Source organism: Rousettus aegyptiacus, unplaced genomic scaffold (assembly GCF_014176215.1).
Source record: "Rousettus aegyptiacus isolate mRouAeg1 unplaced genomic scaffold, mRouAeg1.p scaffold_m13_p_2, whole genome shotgun sequence".
NCBI lineage: Eukaryota > Metazoa > Chordata > Mammalia > Chiroptera > Pteropodidae > Rousettus > Rousettus aegyptiacus.
This window is the reverse complement of record NW_023416295.1, coordinates 75,145,536-75,166,188: the sequence shown is the minus strand read 5'-3', so window position 1 is coordinate 75,166,188 and position 20,653 is coordinate 75,145,536. Positions and strand designations below refer to the sequence as shown.

At 35.5% G+C, this 20,653-nt stretch overlaps 1 protein-coding gene and 1 pseudogene across 1 annotated transcript in view; both read right to left on the bottom strand.

Annotated features, from left to right (window-relative positions):
• Nucleotides 1–6,811: 6,811 nt before the first annotated feature.
• The window catches only part of MCM6 (minichromosome maintenance complex component 6), a 33,519-nt gene continuing 19,677 nt past the window's right edge, over nucleotides 6,812–20,653 (bottom strand). The window contains exons 13-17 of the mRNA XM_016145422.2: nucleotides 19,928–20,089; nucleotides 13,969–14,104; nucleotides 13,259–13,414; nucleotides 11,971–12,110; nucleotides 6,812–7,308 (exon numbers count right to left, since the gene is read on the bottom strand). Coding sequence (XP_016000908.2) covers nucleotides 7,192–7,308; nucleotides 11,971–12,110; nucleotides 13,259–13,414; nucleotides 13,969–14,104; nucleotides 19,928–20,089 — 711 coding nt within the window. The 3' untranslated portion in view covers nucleotides 6,812–7,191. The remainder of the gene's footprint in view (nucleotides 7,309–11,970; nucleotides 12,111–13,258; nucleotides 13,415–13,968; nucleotides 14,105–19,927; nucleotides 20,090–20,653) is intronic.
• LOC118614181 lies at nucleotides 9,744–9,862 on the bottom strand (annotated as a pseudogene).

Here is a 20,653-nt window from a genome sequence, read left to right as displayed (position 1 = left end):
TTTTTTTTTTTTCCACATAATAGTTCTTGGAGCTCTGTCTATATCAGAATATATAGACCCACCTTTTTTTGACAGATGCATATAGCATTCCACAGTAAGGAGTTACCATAATTTAACCTTTCACATATTGAACACTGGTTAGATATTAATTGTAATTGGTTGCAAATGAACATCTATACCTTACACGTATTTGTCTATATATTACACATACATTACATATGCGTGACTATTTCTTTAGTATAAATTCTTAGAAATTAAGTTGCTGACTCAATGGCATACCCACTTAGAATTCTGATTGAAATCCAAATAGTCTTCCAAAACAGGCTTCTTCAAATTCAGATCCTTAGTTGGATATGTACTTGAATCTCTAACACCTCTTATAAACTTTCACATTTTTGACACTTCGAAGAATAAAAATATTATCTTATTGACTTCTCATTTTTCTATTAATTGGCTGCTTGTTTTTCTTCTGGAATTTATGTTCATAGCCCCTGTAAATTTCTATTATTTTAACTTATCACTAATATAAAAACTCTTAATAGAGTTTAATAGAGTTTGGATATCATGTATTAAACCATGATAGAAAAAAATTTCCCCAGTCTTTTAAATTGGTTTTTGGTGTCTTTCAAGTTATATTCCTGGTACTAAAGTTTTAAAATCTCATGTCAAACCTATTAGTTCCTTATTCCTATTTTTAATCTTTAGCTCTGTAGGCCATCTTGAATTATTATGTATTTGTGTGGCTTGGCTTATCAATTTCTACCATATTATTAAATAAGTCCTTCTTCCTCCACTATTTGAAAATGTTATTAGAAACTAAATATCTATATAGATATAGAAGTTCTAGAACTTTCTATTACTTGACTATTTATTCCTGTGACAATATCACACATGTTTAATGTCCATGCCTGTGTAGTACTTTTCACTTTATAATGGGACATGGCCTCTCCTTTCATTCTTTTTCCTGGAATTTTCTTGGTGTGCATTGGTGCACTTGCTTTTTCTTTTTTCTTTTTTTTAATAGAAATAGTTTTATTTCATTTATTGAAACTTTCAAGATGGCCCTGACAGCTTCATGTCTGGCAATTTCCATTTTGTTATCTATATCAATGAATTTTTTTTGTTTTATTTGTTCATCTGTTGCTTTTTGTTTTCTGTTCCATATATGAGTGAAATTGTATAGTTCTTGTCCTTTTCCATCTAACTTGTTACACTTAGCATAATACTCTCAAGATCTGTGTGGTCACAATATTTAATCTTTTTTATGGCTGAGTAATATTCTATTGTATATATGTACATCTTCTTTATCCAATCATCCTTCAAAAAATACTTAGGCTGTTTCCGTTTCTTGGCTATTGTGAATAATGCTGCAATAAACATAGGATACATATATCTTTATGAATAGGTATTTTCAAAATTTTTAGATTGATGCCCAGAAGAGGAATTGCTGGTTCATATGGTAGTTCTATTCTTAATTTTTTGAGGAATCTTCTATACTGTTTTCCATAGTGCTTGCACCAATTTACATTTCTACTAGCAGTGTGTAAGGGTTCCCTTTTCTCCACATCTTCTTAAATGTTATTTCTTGTCTTACTGATAATAGCCATTCTAACAGGTGTGAGGTATTTCATTGTGGTTTCGATTTGCATTTCTCTTATAGCTAGAGAGGTTGAACATCTTTTCATATACCTCTTGGCCACCTTTTTTTATTGTTATGTTAGGTGTATACTTTCTACTTATAGAAAAACGTTTGCTGAAAAACAGTATGCCGTATTACGCTGGCTGCAGCCTCATACATCTCATTTATGTGCCTCTTGATTGTATCATTTTCTTTTGTGCTTAATTTAATCTTGTGTTGTTTTGTTCATCATGGCCCCTAAATATACAAAAGTCATTGCTAATGTTGCTATACTGAGTGATTGACTTGGAAACGAAATTAAAAGTTACCAAGGATTGAAAAAGTGGAAAATCGGTAATGGTTACTGCTCAATAGTCAGATATGTCCCATTCTAACGGAGCTATGATCTTGAAGAACAAAAACAAAGTTACACAAGCTGTTAAAGAATCTGCTTCACTGAAGGCAATGAGACTAACAAAAATTTGAGAAGCACCTATATCAGACATGGAGAAACTTCTAATGACCTGAACTGAAGATCAGACACAGAAGTATAGCCCTCTCAGCATCATGACCATCATGGCCGAAGAAAAAAGTGTTTGTGATATTGAATTTACTGCCAGCTTTTGGCAAACTAGTCAAAAATTCTTATGTACTACATAATGTGAAAGCAAATGGTAAGTCTGCAAATGCTGATGTGAAGGCAGTTGACGTTTTAGAAACTTTAGATAAGCTAACTGTAGAGCAAAATTACTCACCAGAGCAAATACTCATTATGAACGAAACCTCCCTATTCTGGAAACAAATGCTTGAAAGGACTTTCATCAATAAGGAGGCCAAAAGTCAATGACAGGTACAAGGCTTTTAAGGACAAGATAACAGTCTTGCTTGAGGGCAATGCTGCAGGCTGCAAACTGAAACCTTTTGTGATCTGGCACAGAGAGAACTCCCCAGCCTTTAAGTACACCAATGAGCACACTTTGCCAGTATACTACAGGAGCAATAAGTCATCAATGACCCAACTCCTCTTCCAAGATGCCTTCCTGAATTGCCACACCAGAAAAATGGAGGACTATTTGGAGACCAACATATCTTTCAAGATTTTGCTTATTGTTGATAATGCTCCTAGACATCCTCATTTTATTGGTGATCTACATTCCAATATCACAGTGGTGTTTCTCCCTCCAAATACCACATCTTTGATCCATTCAATGAACCAAGGAGCTATAGCGGCTTTTAAGGCCTACTGCCTGAGGCTACCTTTGCCCAGGCTATTGCTGCAACTGAGGAAGACACTCCACTGAAAGGACACTAATGCAATTCTGGAAGGATTACATTTATGACTTCATCAAAAACCTTGCTTGGGCTTGGGGTAAGATCCAGATCACCAAGAAGTATATAAATAGCATCTGGAAGAAGACGCTCAAGAGATTTGTCATGACTTCAAAGGATTTGCCAGGAAGAGGTTGTAAAAATCAAGGCTGCGATTGAGATGGCAAAGGACTAACTTGCATGTAAATGAGGATGACACTGGGGAGCTCCTAGAGGTGATTCCTGAGAAACTGACAGATGAGGAGCTGCTGGAACTGAAACAGGAATGCATACCTGAAGAAGAGGCAAGAAAAAAGGAAACCCCCAAGAAAATTCAGTGAAGGGCTGAGCAGAAGCTTTTCTAGACTTCAACAACCTCATTATCAAGTTTGAAAACATGTACCTCATTAATAGAGAGGAATGTTCGTGGTGCATTCTCTTCATACAAGCAAATCTATGAAAAAAAAAAACCCCAGCAAACCACAGTGGACATATTGCCGAAAAGAATGATACCTTAACAAGAACATTAGGCAGGTCCTTCAGAAGGTATTCAAAAAGGCATTCTCATAGGAGATGATAGTTCCATGCATTTTTGCCCATAAAGACCTTCTAGGGGGACAAGATGTGAAGGTGGAAGACAGTGATATTGACAATTTTAACCCTGTGTAGGCCTAGGCCAGCAGTCCCCAACATTTTTGACACCAGGGACTAGTGTTCCTATGAGAATCTAAAGCCTGATGATCTGAGATGGAGCTGAAGTGGTGATGCTAGTGCTGGGGAGAGGCTGTAAATACAGATGAAGCTTTGCTCACTCGCCCACTGCTCACCTCCTGCTGTGCATGGCAGTTCGTGCGTGTGTGCATGTGTGTGTGACCCCTGCTTTAAAGCTTTGTAGCCTAGGGGCAATATTTGGCTACACAATATAGCCTAAGTGTGGAGCAGGCCATACTATCTAGGTTTGTGTGTCACTCTGTTTGCACAACAAAATTGTCTAATGATACATTTCTCAGAACACATCCCCGTCAATAAGCAACACATGACTGTATGGCTTTTATTATGTTGAGGTACTTTCCCTCTTCTCACTTTGTTGAGTTTTTATCATAAATGGATAAATTGAATGTTGTCAAATGTTTTTTTCTGTATCTGTTGAGATGATTGTATTTTATCCTTCATTTTGTTAACGTAGAGTACCACATTGGTTGATTTGTGAATATTGAACCATCCTTGTATCCCGGGGTTAAACCACTCAACCATGGTGTATGACCCTTTTAATGTATTGTTGAATTCAGTTTGTTAATATTTTGAGGATTTTTGCATCTATGTTTACTAGAGATATTGGCCTACAATATTCTTTTCTTGTGGAGATTTTCTCTAATTTTGGTATTGGGGTAATGCTGGCCTTGTAAAATGAGTTTGGAAATGTTCCCTCCCCTTCTATTTCTTGGAAGAGTTTGAGAAAGATTGGTATCAATTCTTTAAATGTTTAGTAGAATGCGCCATTTAAGCAATCTGGTCCTGGACTTTAGTGTGTTGGGAGGTTTTTGATTATTGATTCAATCTCCTTACTAGTGATTGTTCTGCTCAGATTTTCTATTTCTTCATGATTAAGCCTTGTTAGGTTGTATGTTTCTAAAAACTTACCCATTTCTTTTAGTAAGTTTTGAATTTGTTGTATATAATTGTTCATAGTAGTCTCTTAGGATCCTTTGTATTTCTGTGGCATTAGTTGTAATATCTCCTATTTCCTTTGAGTCTTCTTTTTCTCTAGTAAGTCTTGCTAAAGGTTTGTCAAATTTATCTTTAAAAAAAACAAAAACAAAAAATAACAGCTTAGCTTCATTGACCTTTTCTATTGTCTTTTAAGATTTTTCTATTTATTTCCTCTCTGATCTTTGTTATTTTCTTTCTTCTACTAGCTTTGGGCTTCATTTGTTTTTAGTTCCTTGTGATATAAAGTCAGATTCGAGATCTTCGTTTCTTGATGTAAGAACCTATAAACTCCCCTAACTACTTTTACTGCATCCCATAAGTTTTGGTATATTGTATTTCTATTAATTTATCTCAAGGTGTTTTAAAATCTTTTGATTTCTTCCTTGACCCATTTAATAACATGTTTAATCTCCACATATCTGTAAATTTTCAAGTTTTCTTGTAACCAATTTCTAATTTCACATGGTCGGAAAAGATGCTTGATAGAATTTCAATCTTCTTAAAGTAAGACTTGTTTTGTGGCCTAGCATATGACCTATCTTGGAGAATGTTCCATGTGCATGTGAAAAGAATGTCTACTCTGTTGCTTTTAAATGCAATGTTCTGTATGTCTGATAAATTCATCTGGTCTATGTCATTTAAGGTCAATGTTCCCATATTGATATTCTGTCTGGACGATCTACCCATTGATGAGAGTACCCTACTGTTATTGTATTGCCATCTCTCTCTCTCCTATTAGGTCTGTTAATATTTGCTTTATATTTAGGTGACACTATGGCTATATTTGCACATTTTCTTTTTGATGTGTCCTGGAGATTTTTCCATTTCAAAGATATAGTTTTATCTCATTTTTGTTTGTATATCCCATAGAATAGCTATATATCACAACTTATGTAGTTATTTCCATATTGATAGATAGCTGTTGGGATTTGGTTAAAAATATATTTATAGATTAGTTGACAACTTCAATAGTCAAGTAGTCCCATTTAGAAACATGTTATATCTACCTACTTACTAAACATTTGTCTAATTTTCTTCAAAAAGATCTTGTACATGTTCCATCACCCATTAGCTACAATACCTTCCTGACAACATGAAGCGGGTAGGTGGAAATGTAGGCAAAAATTTGCATTTGATGTGCAAAAACTGGCTTTATCTGTAGTAATGACCACGCCTTGCTCTGGAGCCCCATGCTATTAGCCCCACGCTATTAGGGAAGGGGAGGACAGATTCACCAAAAAGGAACTCATATTTTCTGAGCTTCAAATTTTCCTTTGTGTAAACATTTAATTATATTAAAGTTCAAATTCCTGTTCGGCTGTTACTGTCCTTTCAGGACCTCTTGACTGCCTTCTTTATCAAGTTGGGAGTCAGTACAGGGAGGGGCTCTTTTTTGCTGTCTCCTGGGTTTTCACCAGAATGTTTTCCCTATCACCTGCTATTCAATGTCCCTTCTTAATACAGTTACCTCCTAACTGCCTCAACAGAAAGTCTGAGATCCTGCACCCCAAGGTCTCCTCATCCACAGCCTCTTACACACCCTTTTGAAGAAGTTTGTTACTAATCTGCTAGCTGTGCTACTTCTTCATCCATTTCCAGTGCCCCTCACCCTATCATTTTCAAGCCAGTGAGAGTGATGTTACTATCAGTGAACTCACATAACACATATAAACATTTCCAAACTGGCCCGTAAGGCCCCAGAATGCCATCTGTGTTAAAAGCTGCAACAATAGGAAATGCTACATCAACATATTGACCATATCTAAGTCTCAGGAAGTTAGTATCATAAAGAGTGATAACTTTTACCTGGAACCCATAAAACTTAGAGGATGGTTTGTAATAAAGTGTCATATTTTCCTTTTAAAAAGCAATTAGAAAATAACACTTAAAGACAGAGAAGTTAAAAGAACTAGTAAAGAATAATGGAAAAAGTATAATAAACTAAAAAACAATAAACAATTAAAAAAAAAAAACTGGAATTAACCATAGAGTCATCTTCAAGGCCCCCTTGGCCTCCATACTAATTCCAAGGACTCCTCCTCACAGGAACCTAATCCTGAAGGTTTACCATAATGCCATACTTGCAACCCCTTACCCTAGATTAAGCAAAAAGGGAAAGACTCATATTTATGAGTAGATGGAATGATGTAATGTAGAAATAAATCCAACAGACAATTTCAGAACAAGTTATTTTATTTTGATGAAAAAAAGCAGTAATTAGCAATTGGAAAGTCAATTCCCCAATAAGATAACAACATATATAGTTTTTTTCCTATACATGAAAGCAAAGGTCTTAGTTATAGAAACTACAAATTACTGGGTTGACTTCATTTACATAAGAAGCACACTAAACAAAGTGTTAAAACCCATGTTGGCATAAAAGCATATGACAGGAATGTGACACACAGGACCGTCAACTTGTTGTTTCTCAGAAATAAACCTTTCTGAAGCACTGCTCCCAGAAATGCTTCTCTTGCTAGTAGAACTTCATTCAGATTCCAGGCCAGAAGGCAGGAGGCAGAACACAGTTTCTCTGGTTAGTTACTTTCAATATTTCAATCTTCCAGCAAGTAATTAGGGTTAACTACCAAGTAGGGATCTTCTTCATAGCTCTCACTTCCTTCTGTAGAGCCTTTCAATCCAGCTTGGGTGAGCTCAATTAAAACATGATCCTGTGAAACACAATGTTTATTGGTCCTCAGGTGTCCAACAGTAATACAAAAATGCTCATATACACAGGACTTGAGCCTTCTTCTGGGTGCTTGCTACTAGCATTTTCTTTCATTTCCTCTCCAGAAACTCCCAGAAAAAGGACTATACCTTAACATCATTATCAGGTTCTGCTAAAACCCCTTTCCATTAGATGGTAGATCTTTTATATCATAAACTTTTGAAAATTAGGAAATATATAAGCAAGCTCAACAAACACTGGGATTTTAAGCCTTCTGGGATATTACATCAAGTACATGTAAATATAATTTCAAAAAAGATAGGATATGAGGAGGGGATAAAATGGCATAGATGGTAGAGGCTCTGTTCATCCCTCTGGTGACCAAATCAAAGTTGTGATGGAAACAAGGAGCAGCAGCAAGGAAAAACTGCCTGGGATCTAGATGAACAAGCCATACAACCAGGGAGAAATCCAAGAAATCACCCTGCTACGGCAGAAGGTAGGCAGGGGCAAGGACGTGGGGCTGCCCGGTCTCAAGAGGATGAGACGGAGTCTGTGGCAGCAGCAGACGCCTCTTAAAGAGGCTGCGTCCACGAGTGGATTTTTGTAGTGACAGACCTGTTTGCTCTGAGCACCAGTGTCAATTTGGCTGCGCAGGGACTTACAGAGAGACACTGAGTTGTCAGGATGAGGCCGCTGCAAGGCTCTCTCCCAGGCAGGAGTGCGAGCGGTATCCACTGTTCCTCTGTTGAGCCCTCCCCACTACCAGTGCACTGATACAGCGCCACTATGGCAGACACCTCATCAAACTGGATAACAGAGGTTGCTCTGCCCCGAGGATTCACTGAAACTCTAAGACACATCATAATTAAAATGCCAAAGGTTAAATACAAAGAGAGAATCTTAAAACCAGCAAGAGATAAGCAGATAGTTACCTACAAGGGAACACCCAGAAGACTGGCAGCTGATTTCTCAAAAAGAACTATGCAGGACAGAAGGGCTTGGCACAAAATATTCAACATGATGAAAACAAGATCTACAACCAAGAATACTTTACCCAGCAAAGCTATCATTTAGAGTTGAAGGACAGGTAAAGAGCTTCCCAGACAAAAATAAGCTAAAGGAATTTATCACCACCAAGCCAGTATTACAGGAAATGTTGGAGAGACTTCTTTAAAGAAGAAACAGGTATCAAAAACAGAATAGTAACAACTACATTCCTACCCACAAGTACCTCAAATAGAAAAGAATTAAGAGTGGCTTGAATGGGTAAGAAAACAAGATCCCTACATATGCTGCTTACAAGAGACTCACTTCAGATTAAAACACACACACTGACTAACAGGGGATGGATAAAGATATTGCCTTGATGGACCTAAGGGGTATTGTGTTGAACGAAATAGAAAGACAAATATCGCATGATTTCACGGACGTGTGGAATCTAAAGAACAAAATCAGCAACAATGACAAAAGCAGAAATAAACTCAGAGATACAGAGAATATTTTGAGGGATACGAGATGGGAAGGTTAGTGGGGGGAAAGAGGGCAAAGGGATTGAGAGGTGCAGGTAGATGGTTGCAGAGTAGACATGGGGATTGCATGGGAAAGATGGTTAGTAATGTTGGAATGAATATGTGTGTGTGTGGGGGAGGGATGCTAGATTTGGTAGGGTGAGCGCTTTGCGAGTTGTGTGGATCTCTGATCAATATGCTGAATAGCTGAGGCTGGTATGTTGCATACCAACTATAACTGAAAAAAAAACCCCTCATTGAACAGTGTAAATGCAGGCAACTAGTTGTCTGTTATATTTCAATAAAGATGAAAAAAAAGATAGGACATAATGCATGAATTTTAAGATTATGCAATTGTATAAAATCCTCTGGTAAATATGTTAATCATTCTGTTGATCACTAATAAGTGTTTAGTTTCACTTAGTATTATGTTAATTTTAATGACTAGCCACTAAACTCATATACCATCCATTCATAATTCAGTTAAAAGTAGAATCTAAAGGTAATTAACATGAAAAATATGTCAGGTTTACGAACTAATAAATAAAAGAATATGCCATGGAGCTTAAAAATCTTGTTAGATTTCAAGCTTATGATGTACTTGTCAGCCTAAAATGTCCACAAATGAGGACTCTTACCCAAGTCCAAAAAAGGGAATTCAGAAAATAGGGATTTGATCCTAAGAAGGTAGCAAAGTTCCACAAAATGGGCACTAATGCCACTAAGGGACTGGACACTTTCAAGCATTCTATGTACTGACATACTCTCAAAGGAAGAACATTTGATCAGCACAATACAGGTTCTCTAGTCTTTTATAGTAAGTTAGCTCCGGCAGTGAGTCAAACTTAAAAAGGTAATACCAGTTTAGATCAGTTCATTTCATAATGTGTCCCTATATGGACTTTTTTTTCTCTCTTTTTTTTAATGCCTATAGCACCTGCTCTTCCGAGGTGGTCTCTCATCTAAGTACTAACCAGGCCCAACCCTGCTTAGCTTCCGAGATCAGACGAGATCGGGCATGTTCAGGGTGGCATGGCCGTAGACCCAATATGGATTTCTTGCATGGGTCATTTTATCTTATACTGATCCCTGGAGACATTAGGGAAGGAAGGTCTGGTCTGGTGCAAACACACTGCCCACAACCAGAAAGATAATTCTGAGCATGCACCACCCTGGTTGTTTTATTTCCATATAAATTATTTATTAAATTTGGGTCTGAGTAGCTATTTTCACAGCCCTCACACACACCTGTAATCATATACTCATTTGCATTTGCTCTCACAGGTAAGTGGTTTTCCAAATGACACAACTCTGATGTGTGACACCTATAATATTTATACAGTGAGCTCTGTGACATAAAGTGCAGGACAGTTAAATCTCTGACATTTGAACAGAAAAATTCAATCACTCAACAAATATTTGACCTCTCTGTAGAATTTGGGGATACAGTAGTTAACAAAAGACAAAGTCTCTGCCCTATGGTGCTTCCGTTCTAATGAGAGACAAACTAAACACCTCAATATAGAATATACTGCCAGAATAAGCACGATGAAGAAACGCAAAGCAGAGCAAGGGGGTCACAGCAAGAAGGAGGCTACTACCTCAAGAGACTATGCAATACAAATCTTTGAATAGGTAACATTTTGCAGACATCAGAATGGAGGAGAGGACCTGGGGAAAGAGACAAAGGCAAGCGCATAGGCCTTCATGTGTGGTGTGTCTAAAGAAGAGCAACAAGGCCAGTGTCACTGAGGAGAATGAACGGGCAAGGGAAAGGGGGCAATGACACAAGGTGAATGGACAGACAGAGGCTTGATCATGTACGGTCCTGCGGGTCATGGTATTGGTGACTGGATTTTATTTTAAATGTTAGGAAAAAACTAGAAGGTAGCACTTAAATAATATGACTTGTTAAAAATCTGTCTGGCTAGTAGACAGAAAGCCATGACAAAAGGGGACAGTTAAGGTAGTTAGTAATAAGAGAACAGAAAATACACACACTAAAGGCAGGGCTCACAGGATTTGCTGCTAGAAGTTAAGAGGGAAAGTGGAAGTAAGGATTATTCTATAGTATTTGGCCTAAAGTAACTGAGTAAATGAGAACATGGTGGGGGGAAGGAGGACTTTTTGAATACATTAAATGTGAGATGTCTATTAGTTCACAAATAGACAGCTGGCTATATACATCTAGAGTTTAGAGGAGAGGTCGAGAACTCAAGATATAAATCTGGAGCCATCAGTAGCTGGGTTTAAATCCACAGATCCAACTGAGATCACTTTGATAAATGAAAACAAAAGTTCTGAGGACCGAGCAAAGTACTCTATTTAAAAAGTGACAAGAGAAAGGTTCAGAAAAAAAGTGACTAAGAAGAAATAACCAGTGAGACAGGAGAAGACCCAAGAGAATATGCTGACTCAGACGTCAAGTGAACAAAGTATTTCTAGAAAGGAGTGATCAACTGTCATAAATGCTGCTGACACGCTGAATGCTAAGTATGATTTGAGTAGAGAGAAAGTATTTATGTAATGGTCCTTGAAAAGAGTGGGAGAATGAACTGACTAGGGAAAAATAATAGCACTGGACAGCGCTACTGTGAGGTTGATAAAATAGAAGAACACTTGAGATTTGTGGACATGAAATTAAATAAGAATGGGCACATGGTTGTATGCTTTTCTCCAGATATTTTTAACTGCTTGGATATATGTACAGGAAAAGAATTAGATTTAACCATGGCTGGGGTTTTGCCAAGCAAGTAAAACAAAGAGAGAATAAGTTGAAAGGAAAAGAGTCATTATGAGATGGACCATAGCATTTAAGCTGGGCAATGGAGGTAAGGATACAAGGAAGATGAAGTGTAGAAAACAGGCAATAGTGGTAAGGTGCTTGAAGGTGTACAGTAATGAGAGTAGAGAATAAAGGTTAAAATAAGTCAAATAATAAGACCCCAAGCCTACCTTCCCAGATTTAACTTACATTCTGCTTGTTTTAGAAGAGGAAATAAGTCGATAATTGCTGTTAACTCTTTCACAACTCACAATTCTGACTAGACCTCAATGGTTCAAAATAAATGAACATCTAATGAATGTACGCAGATATGAGGCACGAACTCCCTCTCTCATTAATACCCAAGCAAGCAAAGTTCTGTACGTACATAATGGGTGAGTCGATAAATGACTTTCTCTATGATTCTCTTTTTATTTATAAGTTCCTCTTCAGAATCTATTTCTGATTCAATTTCCTTCAAGTACCAGTTAACAAGCTCACTCCTTTTTAATGCCGACTCATCTTCTTCTGCAACAACAAAAAAAAACATTTTAAAATGATTAAATTATCTCAAAAATTGTACTGTCAATCCCTGGAGTTTGCATACACAAGATAACGTATAGATAAGATAACCATTAACCAGTAAGAAAGTACATTTGCTAAAATAAGGTTTGCAATGTTCCAGCATAAGCATGAAATAACCTGTGATATTACTTGGATTAAAGTACATCTGATGTCATCCTGAAGAGAAAAATCAAATTAGAGATTTTAAGAAACAAGTTTCTTAAAGCTACTAAGAGAATAATAAGGTATAATGTGAACATCAGAACATGTGAGCTCCCGAATCTTATGTGAGAAGGAAGTGGAGATAAAACCTATTTGTCCTAGTGGCCTCTTTATTACCTTCTCTCCACCTTGCTACTGCTTTACAATTCTCAGGGAAAACAGGACAGAATTACAGGGCTCAAATCTTTAGTAAACTAAGACAATCTCTGGTGTTCCGGTGTTCTTTTACTCCATGTCACAGAGGGCAGAGTGATGACACAATATTTCTGAAAGCCCGCATACAGGAAACTTTTAAATAAGAACCACCTGATAGTTAACCACCAAATTAAAGTTTAAACTTGACTCTTTGATTTCATCATTTTCCTCCTGCCCTGTGGCTAACTATAGGTTGATAAAACTTGGAATAGCATGGTGAAGCAGTTAAGGGTAGGAAATGTATTAGTGTCCAGATATCGTACTTTATCTATGGAAAAATGAGGGTTTTACTTCATTTCTAGTCTGGAATATACTTATGCTGATATAATCTTTTGAGTTCAGTTAGTTGCCTATGAAATATAAATACTCTAGAAGTTCATACATTTTAAATAAAGTCATTTTCAGAAACAGTAATTTTGTACCTTTAAAACATTTAAGTGCTTCTTCATATTTTATCAAACCCCAAATTATGCTTTAAAACTATTAAAATTGGCCAAAAACATTAATAATAATCCAGAAACCTTTGTCTGACAATGAACTTGTTAAGTAAATGTCTAGGCAGGCAGATATGCTGATATCCTGCAGATCTGCTCTGCTAAAGTGGGCCTGTTGAACAATTTATCATCTCTTCTAACAAAACAAAATCTTTAGCAATTAGGAGTGGTTTATGGGAGCAACACTAGGTACAGCCTCACCTTCTTCCATCTTTCTGAGGTGAAGCACAATAAGGTTAGAGATTCGGCAGTATTCAGAGAAGCCCAGTCTTAAGGAGGCTTTTGGAACAGAATCTTGGTTTATGTCCTCACTGTGGCCGTTGATTCCATTCACAGGAGCAGGGCTGTCAGCATGACCTAAGTGAAATATCAACCATCTGAATCTTCTTTCTGTGCCTTCAATACTCTCCAAATAAATGTTTATAAATATACTACTTACATTTTAATACTAAATTCAAAACAAATATATAGATACACTCAGTATTTAATAATTTTATAAATAAAAGCAATTTTAAATGCTGCTAGTAAAGACAACCTAATTTGAAAGAAGGGGAGATATAAAGATTTCATAATCTAAATATGCATCTGTAATATCATAAATTTAAATTCTGGTATTTTTTCAGTTTTAATGTACTCGAGAAAATTTTTTTTTTTTAATTCAAAAGGAAACTAACACAAAAAAGGCTGTGGAATTAAGTTCATTATCACCATTTTGGTGTACTTTGTCTTTTAAGCATATATATTATGAATCAATTTAATTGAATTTTAACTTATAGTTAATCTAATCCAATATCCAGTTTTCCCCTTTTACTACAGATTTCAAAACCATCAACAAATGGACTCTTAGCATGACATTTCAGAGAACATTCTGGTCCCTAACTCCAGAACAGCTGTACTGACAAACATCTCACCATTGATGCCAACTGGGCCCTCATCTACCTCCATCTGGGCCTCTTCTTCTTGATCTAGATTGACATCAGGTGTCTCTACACGGATGATGGATTTGTTCAGTAACCTGAAAGCTTCCTTCACATGTTTAGGCTGAACCTAAACCAATAGAGATGAGGTAAATTGGTAAGTTAGTCTTCTTGATATACCAAAAAGATTTTCTCCATATGAAATCAGTGTTTTTCCTCACACTCTCCCTCTCACATATACATAAAACATGAGACAGTACTGTAAATTCACCAGAATGGCTAAACTAAAAACTACAATATCAAGTGTTGGGAAAAATGTAGAACAACTTTCATTCACTGCTGGTGGGAATATTAATTGATACAACCACTATGGAAAACCGTTCTGTCAGTCTTTACTAAACTGAACACACATACAATCTCTGACCCGACAACTCCACTCCTAGGTATAGATACACAACAGATATGTACACATACATACATCATATGAACCAAAACACATGTATATCTCATAAGAACTCAAACTGGAAACTATCCAAATATCTGTTAACAGAAGAATACCCATGTCCACTGCACCATTATTCACAGTAGCCAAGAAGTAGAAGCAACCCAAATATCCACTGATGGATGAATGAAAAATGTGGTATTATACATACAATGGAATATTATTCAGCCTTAAAAAATGAACTTTGAGGACATTACGCTAAGTGAAATTAAACAGTTACAAAAAGACAAAATAGTACTGATTCCACTCATTTTTTTTTTGAAGTCTTCCTAAATTTTATTAGCACTGGAATAGAACATGGGTTGAGCATAAACCCCTCCAAAAACAAAACAAAAACAAATTTTAAAAACTTAAAAAACACAAAAAAACCTGAATACAAAATATAACTTTTCTCCCCAGCCTCCTGGGGGTGGGTTTCTGCTCTTAAGGCAGCTAGATTGCCCCAGAATTCCAGTTTTGAATTTAGCCCATAACATTAATGTAATTTGCAGCAATGTACACAAATCTCCCGAAGGTCAGGAGTAGCCATGAGGTAGAAGCAGTCACCAATAGTATTTAAAGTAGCTAAACTAGAAATAATGGTGGTTACCAGGGGAGGTGTTCAGTGGATACAGTTTCAGTTTGACAATGTGAAAAAGTTCTAGAGATCTGCTGTACAACCATATGAATATATTTAACACTTAAAACACAGTTACGATGGAAAATTTTATATTACGTGTTTTTAGCCACAACTGAAAAAAAAGTTGAAAACAAGCTAAAAAACCATCAGTGGAAGAATGGTTAGAGCACTATGTAGTCATTAAAAATAAACAAAAAGAATAATGGTTATCCTTAGAAGAGAGTAACAGTGACTGTAAGGAAGCACAAAAGGAGGCTTTTGGACTTGCTAGTAATTATGCTCTACTTCCTGATCTGGGGATAGGTTACATAGGTATGTTCACTGAACATTAAATGAGCTGTAGACCTGTAATTTTTACACTTTTCTGCATGTATGTTTTGCTTCAACAAAAAAAGTTTACTCCAAAGAAAAATGATGTCCATGTTTTTGGGGGGACTGCTTTAAGGTCTTTTATAAATAACCAGCAGTTTCTCTAAATCTACTCTGTCCCTAACCAGTTGAGCCCATAACAGATACACCCAGTCTTTAAAAAAAAAAAAAAAAAAAAATTTTTTTTTTTTTTAAATACATAAAGTTCAAAGACACTTTAAGTCATTTAAGAATGGTCAATATCAAGACATGGCCTAGTAAATGTACTGCTCTATAAAACTAAAGAAAGAAAACTTTGAAAAAAGAAGTTACTTATGGGAGAAAAATTAATAGTCAAGGGCTGGCCTCAGATTTCTCCACAGCAACAAATGTCAGAATACAGTAGTAAATATTAAGTCACAAAAAAACAAAGTATGAGCCAAAGGTATAGATCAAGACAAGCTCTCATTTGTAAAGGCTACAAATAAACCATGTCGAATACAACATTAAGAGAATATTATTCTCATGAATGTTTATTTTTTCCCATCAAACTCTTCTTTAAAAAAAAAAAAATTTTAATCAGCCAAGAGATGATTAGGAAATCATGACCAAATAATCTCCATTGAGCTTTGTGTATATTTAGCTACAAAACTAAGGCTAAAACAAATATGGAATGAAGAGTAACAAGAACATAGTAAATAGTATCTGCCCTGAAGATAAATGATATAAATGAAAATGGGAAGGGAATGGAAGAGAATCTGGAGACGTAAGAGATAAATTTGCTGATTACCTCTCATCTGTAAAAGGTAAGTTAAAATATGATAAATCAATTGATAAGAATATTTCACTGCGCAAAGGTAAACATTAAGAAAGATAATATTTACTAAAATCAGGTGGGAGGGGAGTAGAAAATATGATACATGCTAGTTTTATCACTGTTCACAGTAGGGAATAAAAACTAAGGGCATAATGTAAAACTATAATAATAAAAGTTACCACTAAAATAAAATACAAACTTTCTGAATATCGGAACTGCATATATAAACAAAAGCAAAGTGGTCATGCCATGAGAAATCTTTTGAGCTATGAAAGAAAAAACAAAATAAACCTATCTCTCATTCCAATAAACCTAAATGGGTTTAACATATGTATTAAAAGCAAAGATTATTATCCATTTGGGTCACAAAACCAAACACAACTCCATGCTGTGTAAGTACCTCCATCCCTCAGAGGATTTTACCTGAGAATTCCTATTATAAAACAGCAGATAATTTCAGTGTAATAGAAAACTTATTTTAGAATAAAGTAAAAAAGGGGAAAACTTCCAAATTTTTTCATGAAAAACCACCATGATACCAAAAGACTACAAAAACAAATAAAAACACGTGGAGAACAATTTCATTTACGACTACTGCTTTAAAAATTCTAAACAGCAGCAAATAGAAGCCAGATGCATTAAAAGACCAAGTGGGATTTATTCCAGGAATTCAAGAATGGCCTGATATTTAAGTCTATTAGTTTATTTTTCACATTAATAGATTACAGAGAAAAAAAAGTATAACCACTAGAGACAGTGAAAAGATATCTGATAAAAACAATCTTCTTGCTAAAAATATTCAAGATAGAAATAATGAATGTATATGTCCTGATAAAAACATCTTATATCAGCCACAGAGGCTGCCAAAACCAAGAAAAAGATGGTCCAATGTCATTACTATTATTACACGTTGTACTGCAATTGCAAAAACCAAAGTAAATTAGTGGAGAAAATGGGAAAAGATTAAAATAAAATCTATTTTTTATTAAGACTGGAAAGAACATATGCCATAACATTTGCAGATAAAAATGAATATCTAGAAAATTAAGAGATTCAACTGAACAACTACTATAAACAACAAAAAGATGTCAGTAAGATATAAAACTAGCATACAGAAATCAAAACTTGATATATACAAACAACAGTGACCAGTTAGAAAATAAAATTTTTTTAAAAAAAGTCCACCTTCAATACCCAAAAGGGCAAAATACTAAAAAATAAATTTAATAAGAAACATGCAAAAACTATATGAAAAGTTTAAAATCTACTGAATGAAACAAAAGAAGACTTAAGTGAAAAGATTGATGGCTGTGACAGTCATCAGTACTGTTCACAAATGTTGGCTTTTCTCATTCTAGGCAACCAATAGGAAGGCACACCTTTACTCACTTGAAATGTGAGCACCAGTGCCGTGTCATTTCTAGATAGAAATGGCATGTGGTTCAACACCTTTTCTCTTCTCTGTCTTCTGTGATCATGGACATATGTCAAGAAAGCTTTTATTTCAGCCTGCAATCCCTGAGGGACATCAAGAGGAGAGCCTCTTGTTGACAAGTAAACATGTAGCATGAGCAACAAAATACATGTTTAAAATGGCTGATATTTTTACAGCAGCATAACCTAGATTTTTACTGCTATAAGGTTTTCTTAGATAGGAAAAACCTTTATGAAGATGTCAGTTCTCCATATTAATATTTAAATTTAATGTGCTCTTGATAAAAATATTGACAATTGTTTTTAAAACTGTTTTAAAAAAGTAATTATTAAGTTCATAACAGCCAAAAAAGAACAATGCAGTGGAACCAGCTGTATGTTTAAAATACAAAGACCCATTGATTAAAATATTGTGGTATTAAGGCAAGAGAAGACTGACAGACCAATGGAACAGAACAGAAAGTACAAAAAGAGATCCTAACAAATGCAAGAATTTAATATATAATGAAGGCTTACCAAACTAGTTTGGAAAAGATAGATTGTTCAATAAGTGACATTGGAATAAGGAAACTAACTTGAAAAAGGGTCAAATGACTAATATCTTATATCTTACAGCAGGATAGCAAATGTTTGAATGATATAAATAGAGACAACAAAAGTGCTTGAGGAAATCCTGAGAGAATTCTTGTATAATCTTAGAGTGGAGAAGTCTTTTCTAATAAAGCAATAAATAAAAAATGTGCAAAGAATAAGATCATAAAGGAGATAGAAATGGCTCTAAAGATATGCAAAAATACTCAATTTCATTCAGAAAATATATTTGTGTGTATATGCATATATGTCTGTTTATTTTCATATCATGTGAACTTGTTACCTATTTAAAGACTGAAAAATCTATTAAAGTTTCCCTAAGACACATGTCAGTTCAATGAAACTCATTTCAAGAAACACAATGGAAGAAAGAAATACAAATGCTAACATGGTTTTTAAGAATTTCTCTCCACCATAACCTATTCTTTTTCTGCAGATTCCACCATATTCTTACAGATACCTTATGCTCTTGCTCAATTTTCCACTGTCGATCATTTAAAAAATGCCTATAAAAATTCTATACACCCTTTAGTAATCAGGTTTAAATGTCTGGCACCTCTCTAAGCCCTCCTCATTCTTTAGGAAAGAACTGATCTCTATATTCTTTGCTGGTGACACTCTGTCATAATATCTACCCTCTTATATTTCACATGCTTAATATATGTCTTGCTCCCACCAGATTATCAGCAATGGAAAGCACGGGCTCTTATTCATCTCTTATCCCACAAAGATGTCCACTAATATGTCAGGTAAATCAAAAAATATTAAATGAGATAGTGTGAAAGTACTTTGTAAACAGTAAAGTATCCTATCAGGGAATTTGACAAATAAAAATTTAAAAAGCCAAAAATATGAATCTATGGAATAGAAATTGGTGATTGAAGCCAGAACGGTGGAAACTTTTGGAGAAGACGACTAAGATTGAAAAAGAAAAGTGACAGAAATGTTCTTTATCTTGACTGGGTGGTCACATGGTATGTATAAAATGTCAAAGCTATAGATTTCCGCTATGTAAATTATACTGCAATCATGCTATTAAAAAAGATAGCCACCTTTTTTTTTTTTTTTTTTCCCCAAACAAAAATCTTATGTTGTCTAATATACAAAGCTAGGTAAAAGTACAGTGGCTTTGCTTGAAGCAGAGATGAGGGACTAAATGCCCTTCCATACTACTCCCCATTTACTCCCTAAATACCCACTGACATGTACCTGTAGAACCCATGGCTTAAAGAACAGTTTAATAACCATACATTATAGAAACCTAAGGAGGAGAGTTCTCTTTGAGGCCAGAGGCTACATATATTACATCTGTATCTCTAGCCCAGGGGTCTAAGTGCATTGTAGAGTTTTAACAAAATTTTCTTGCATGAATGGCATTAATGGTAATTCACCACTATATGTATTCTGTAATCTATGACATGATTATCTCATTACTATTAATCTAAATACAGTCAATAAATTCTTGACGGCAACCTTCTTCAAGGGAGAAATCCCAGGGTTTTGTATCCTATGAGCACTCAACAGTTATATAAAAATAAATCAGCAGCAAATGCTAGTATGTCCCATACCAAAGATAAAAACATGCTTATAAGCCAAGAAATCAATTTCTCGTCCCACTCATATGTTAAAGTGACTTGGATACCTCATCACAGCAATGCATTCGAGCCATTGCTTCAGAGAGACGGATCATGCTTTCAAGCTGTCGCACTGTAATCCTCCACGAAGACTTGGTTACTCCAGAACCATCCCTCTGGCGGAGACGTTTATACTGTTCCACAATGAAGTCTTCTGACTCTCTGGAAATCTGTTTCAGAAAATGGCTGAAGTCAGAGCATTTCTACTTGATGGCAGCTGTATTAAACATAAGTATGAGCCTTCTAGGTGGTGACACTTTGGGGAACTGAGAAAGTCAAAATTTGAAGCCAGTGACAAGGGATTAATACTGATACGACTTTCAACAGAAACTAAGATTTTCATATATACTAACTTCATGAACAGGAAGGCCAGAGATTAGTCTCTAAGCAAGTTCCCATTTCTAAAAGATACGTAAGAAGTTGGAGCAATGGAATAGAATGTAACACCTTTTCATCAAAGATGCCAGAGCTCAAACGAACACTCAGGCTATTCTTGAGACTCAATTAACTCATGATGTCTGGGAAAAAGATACACATACCAGCTGTTTCAGTAAACCTAACTTCTTGAATAACAACTATGAATGAGGCATACTAAAGAATCTTCAGCTTTTCAGATAGAGAATTAAAATCTAAGGATAACTCCCAAAAGTCAGGCAATAATATAAAAACCTAGAATCGACCAGATCAATTTTCTTCTTTTCATATTCTATTTTAGAAAAATGCCAAATAAAATA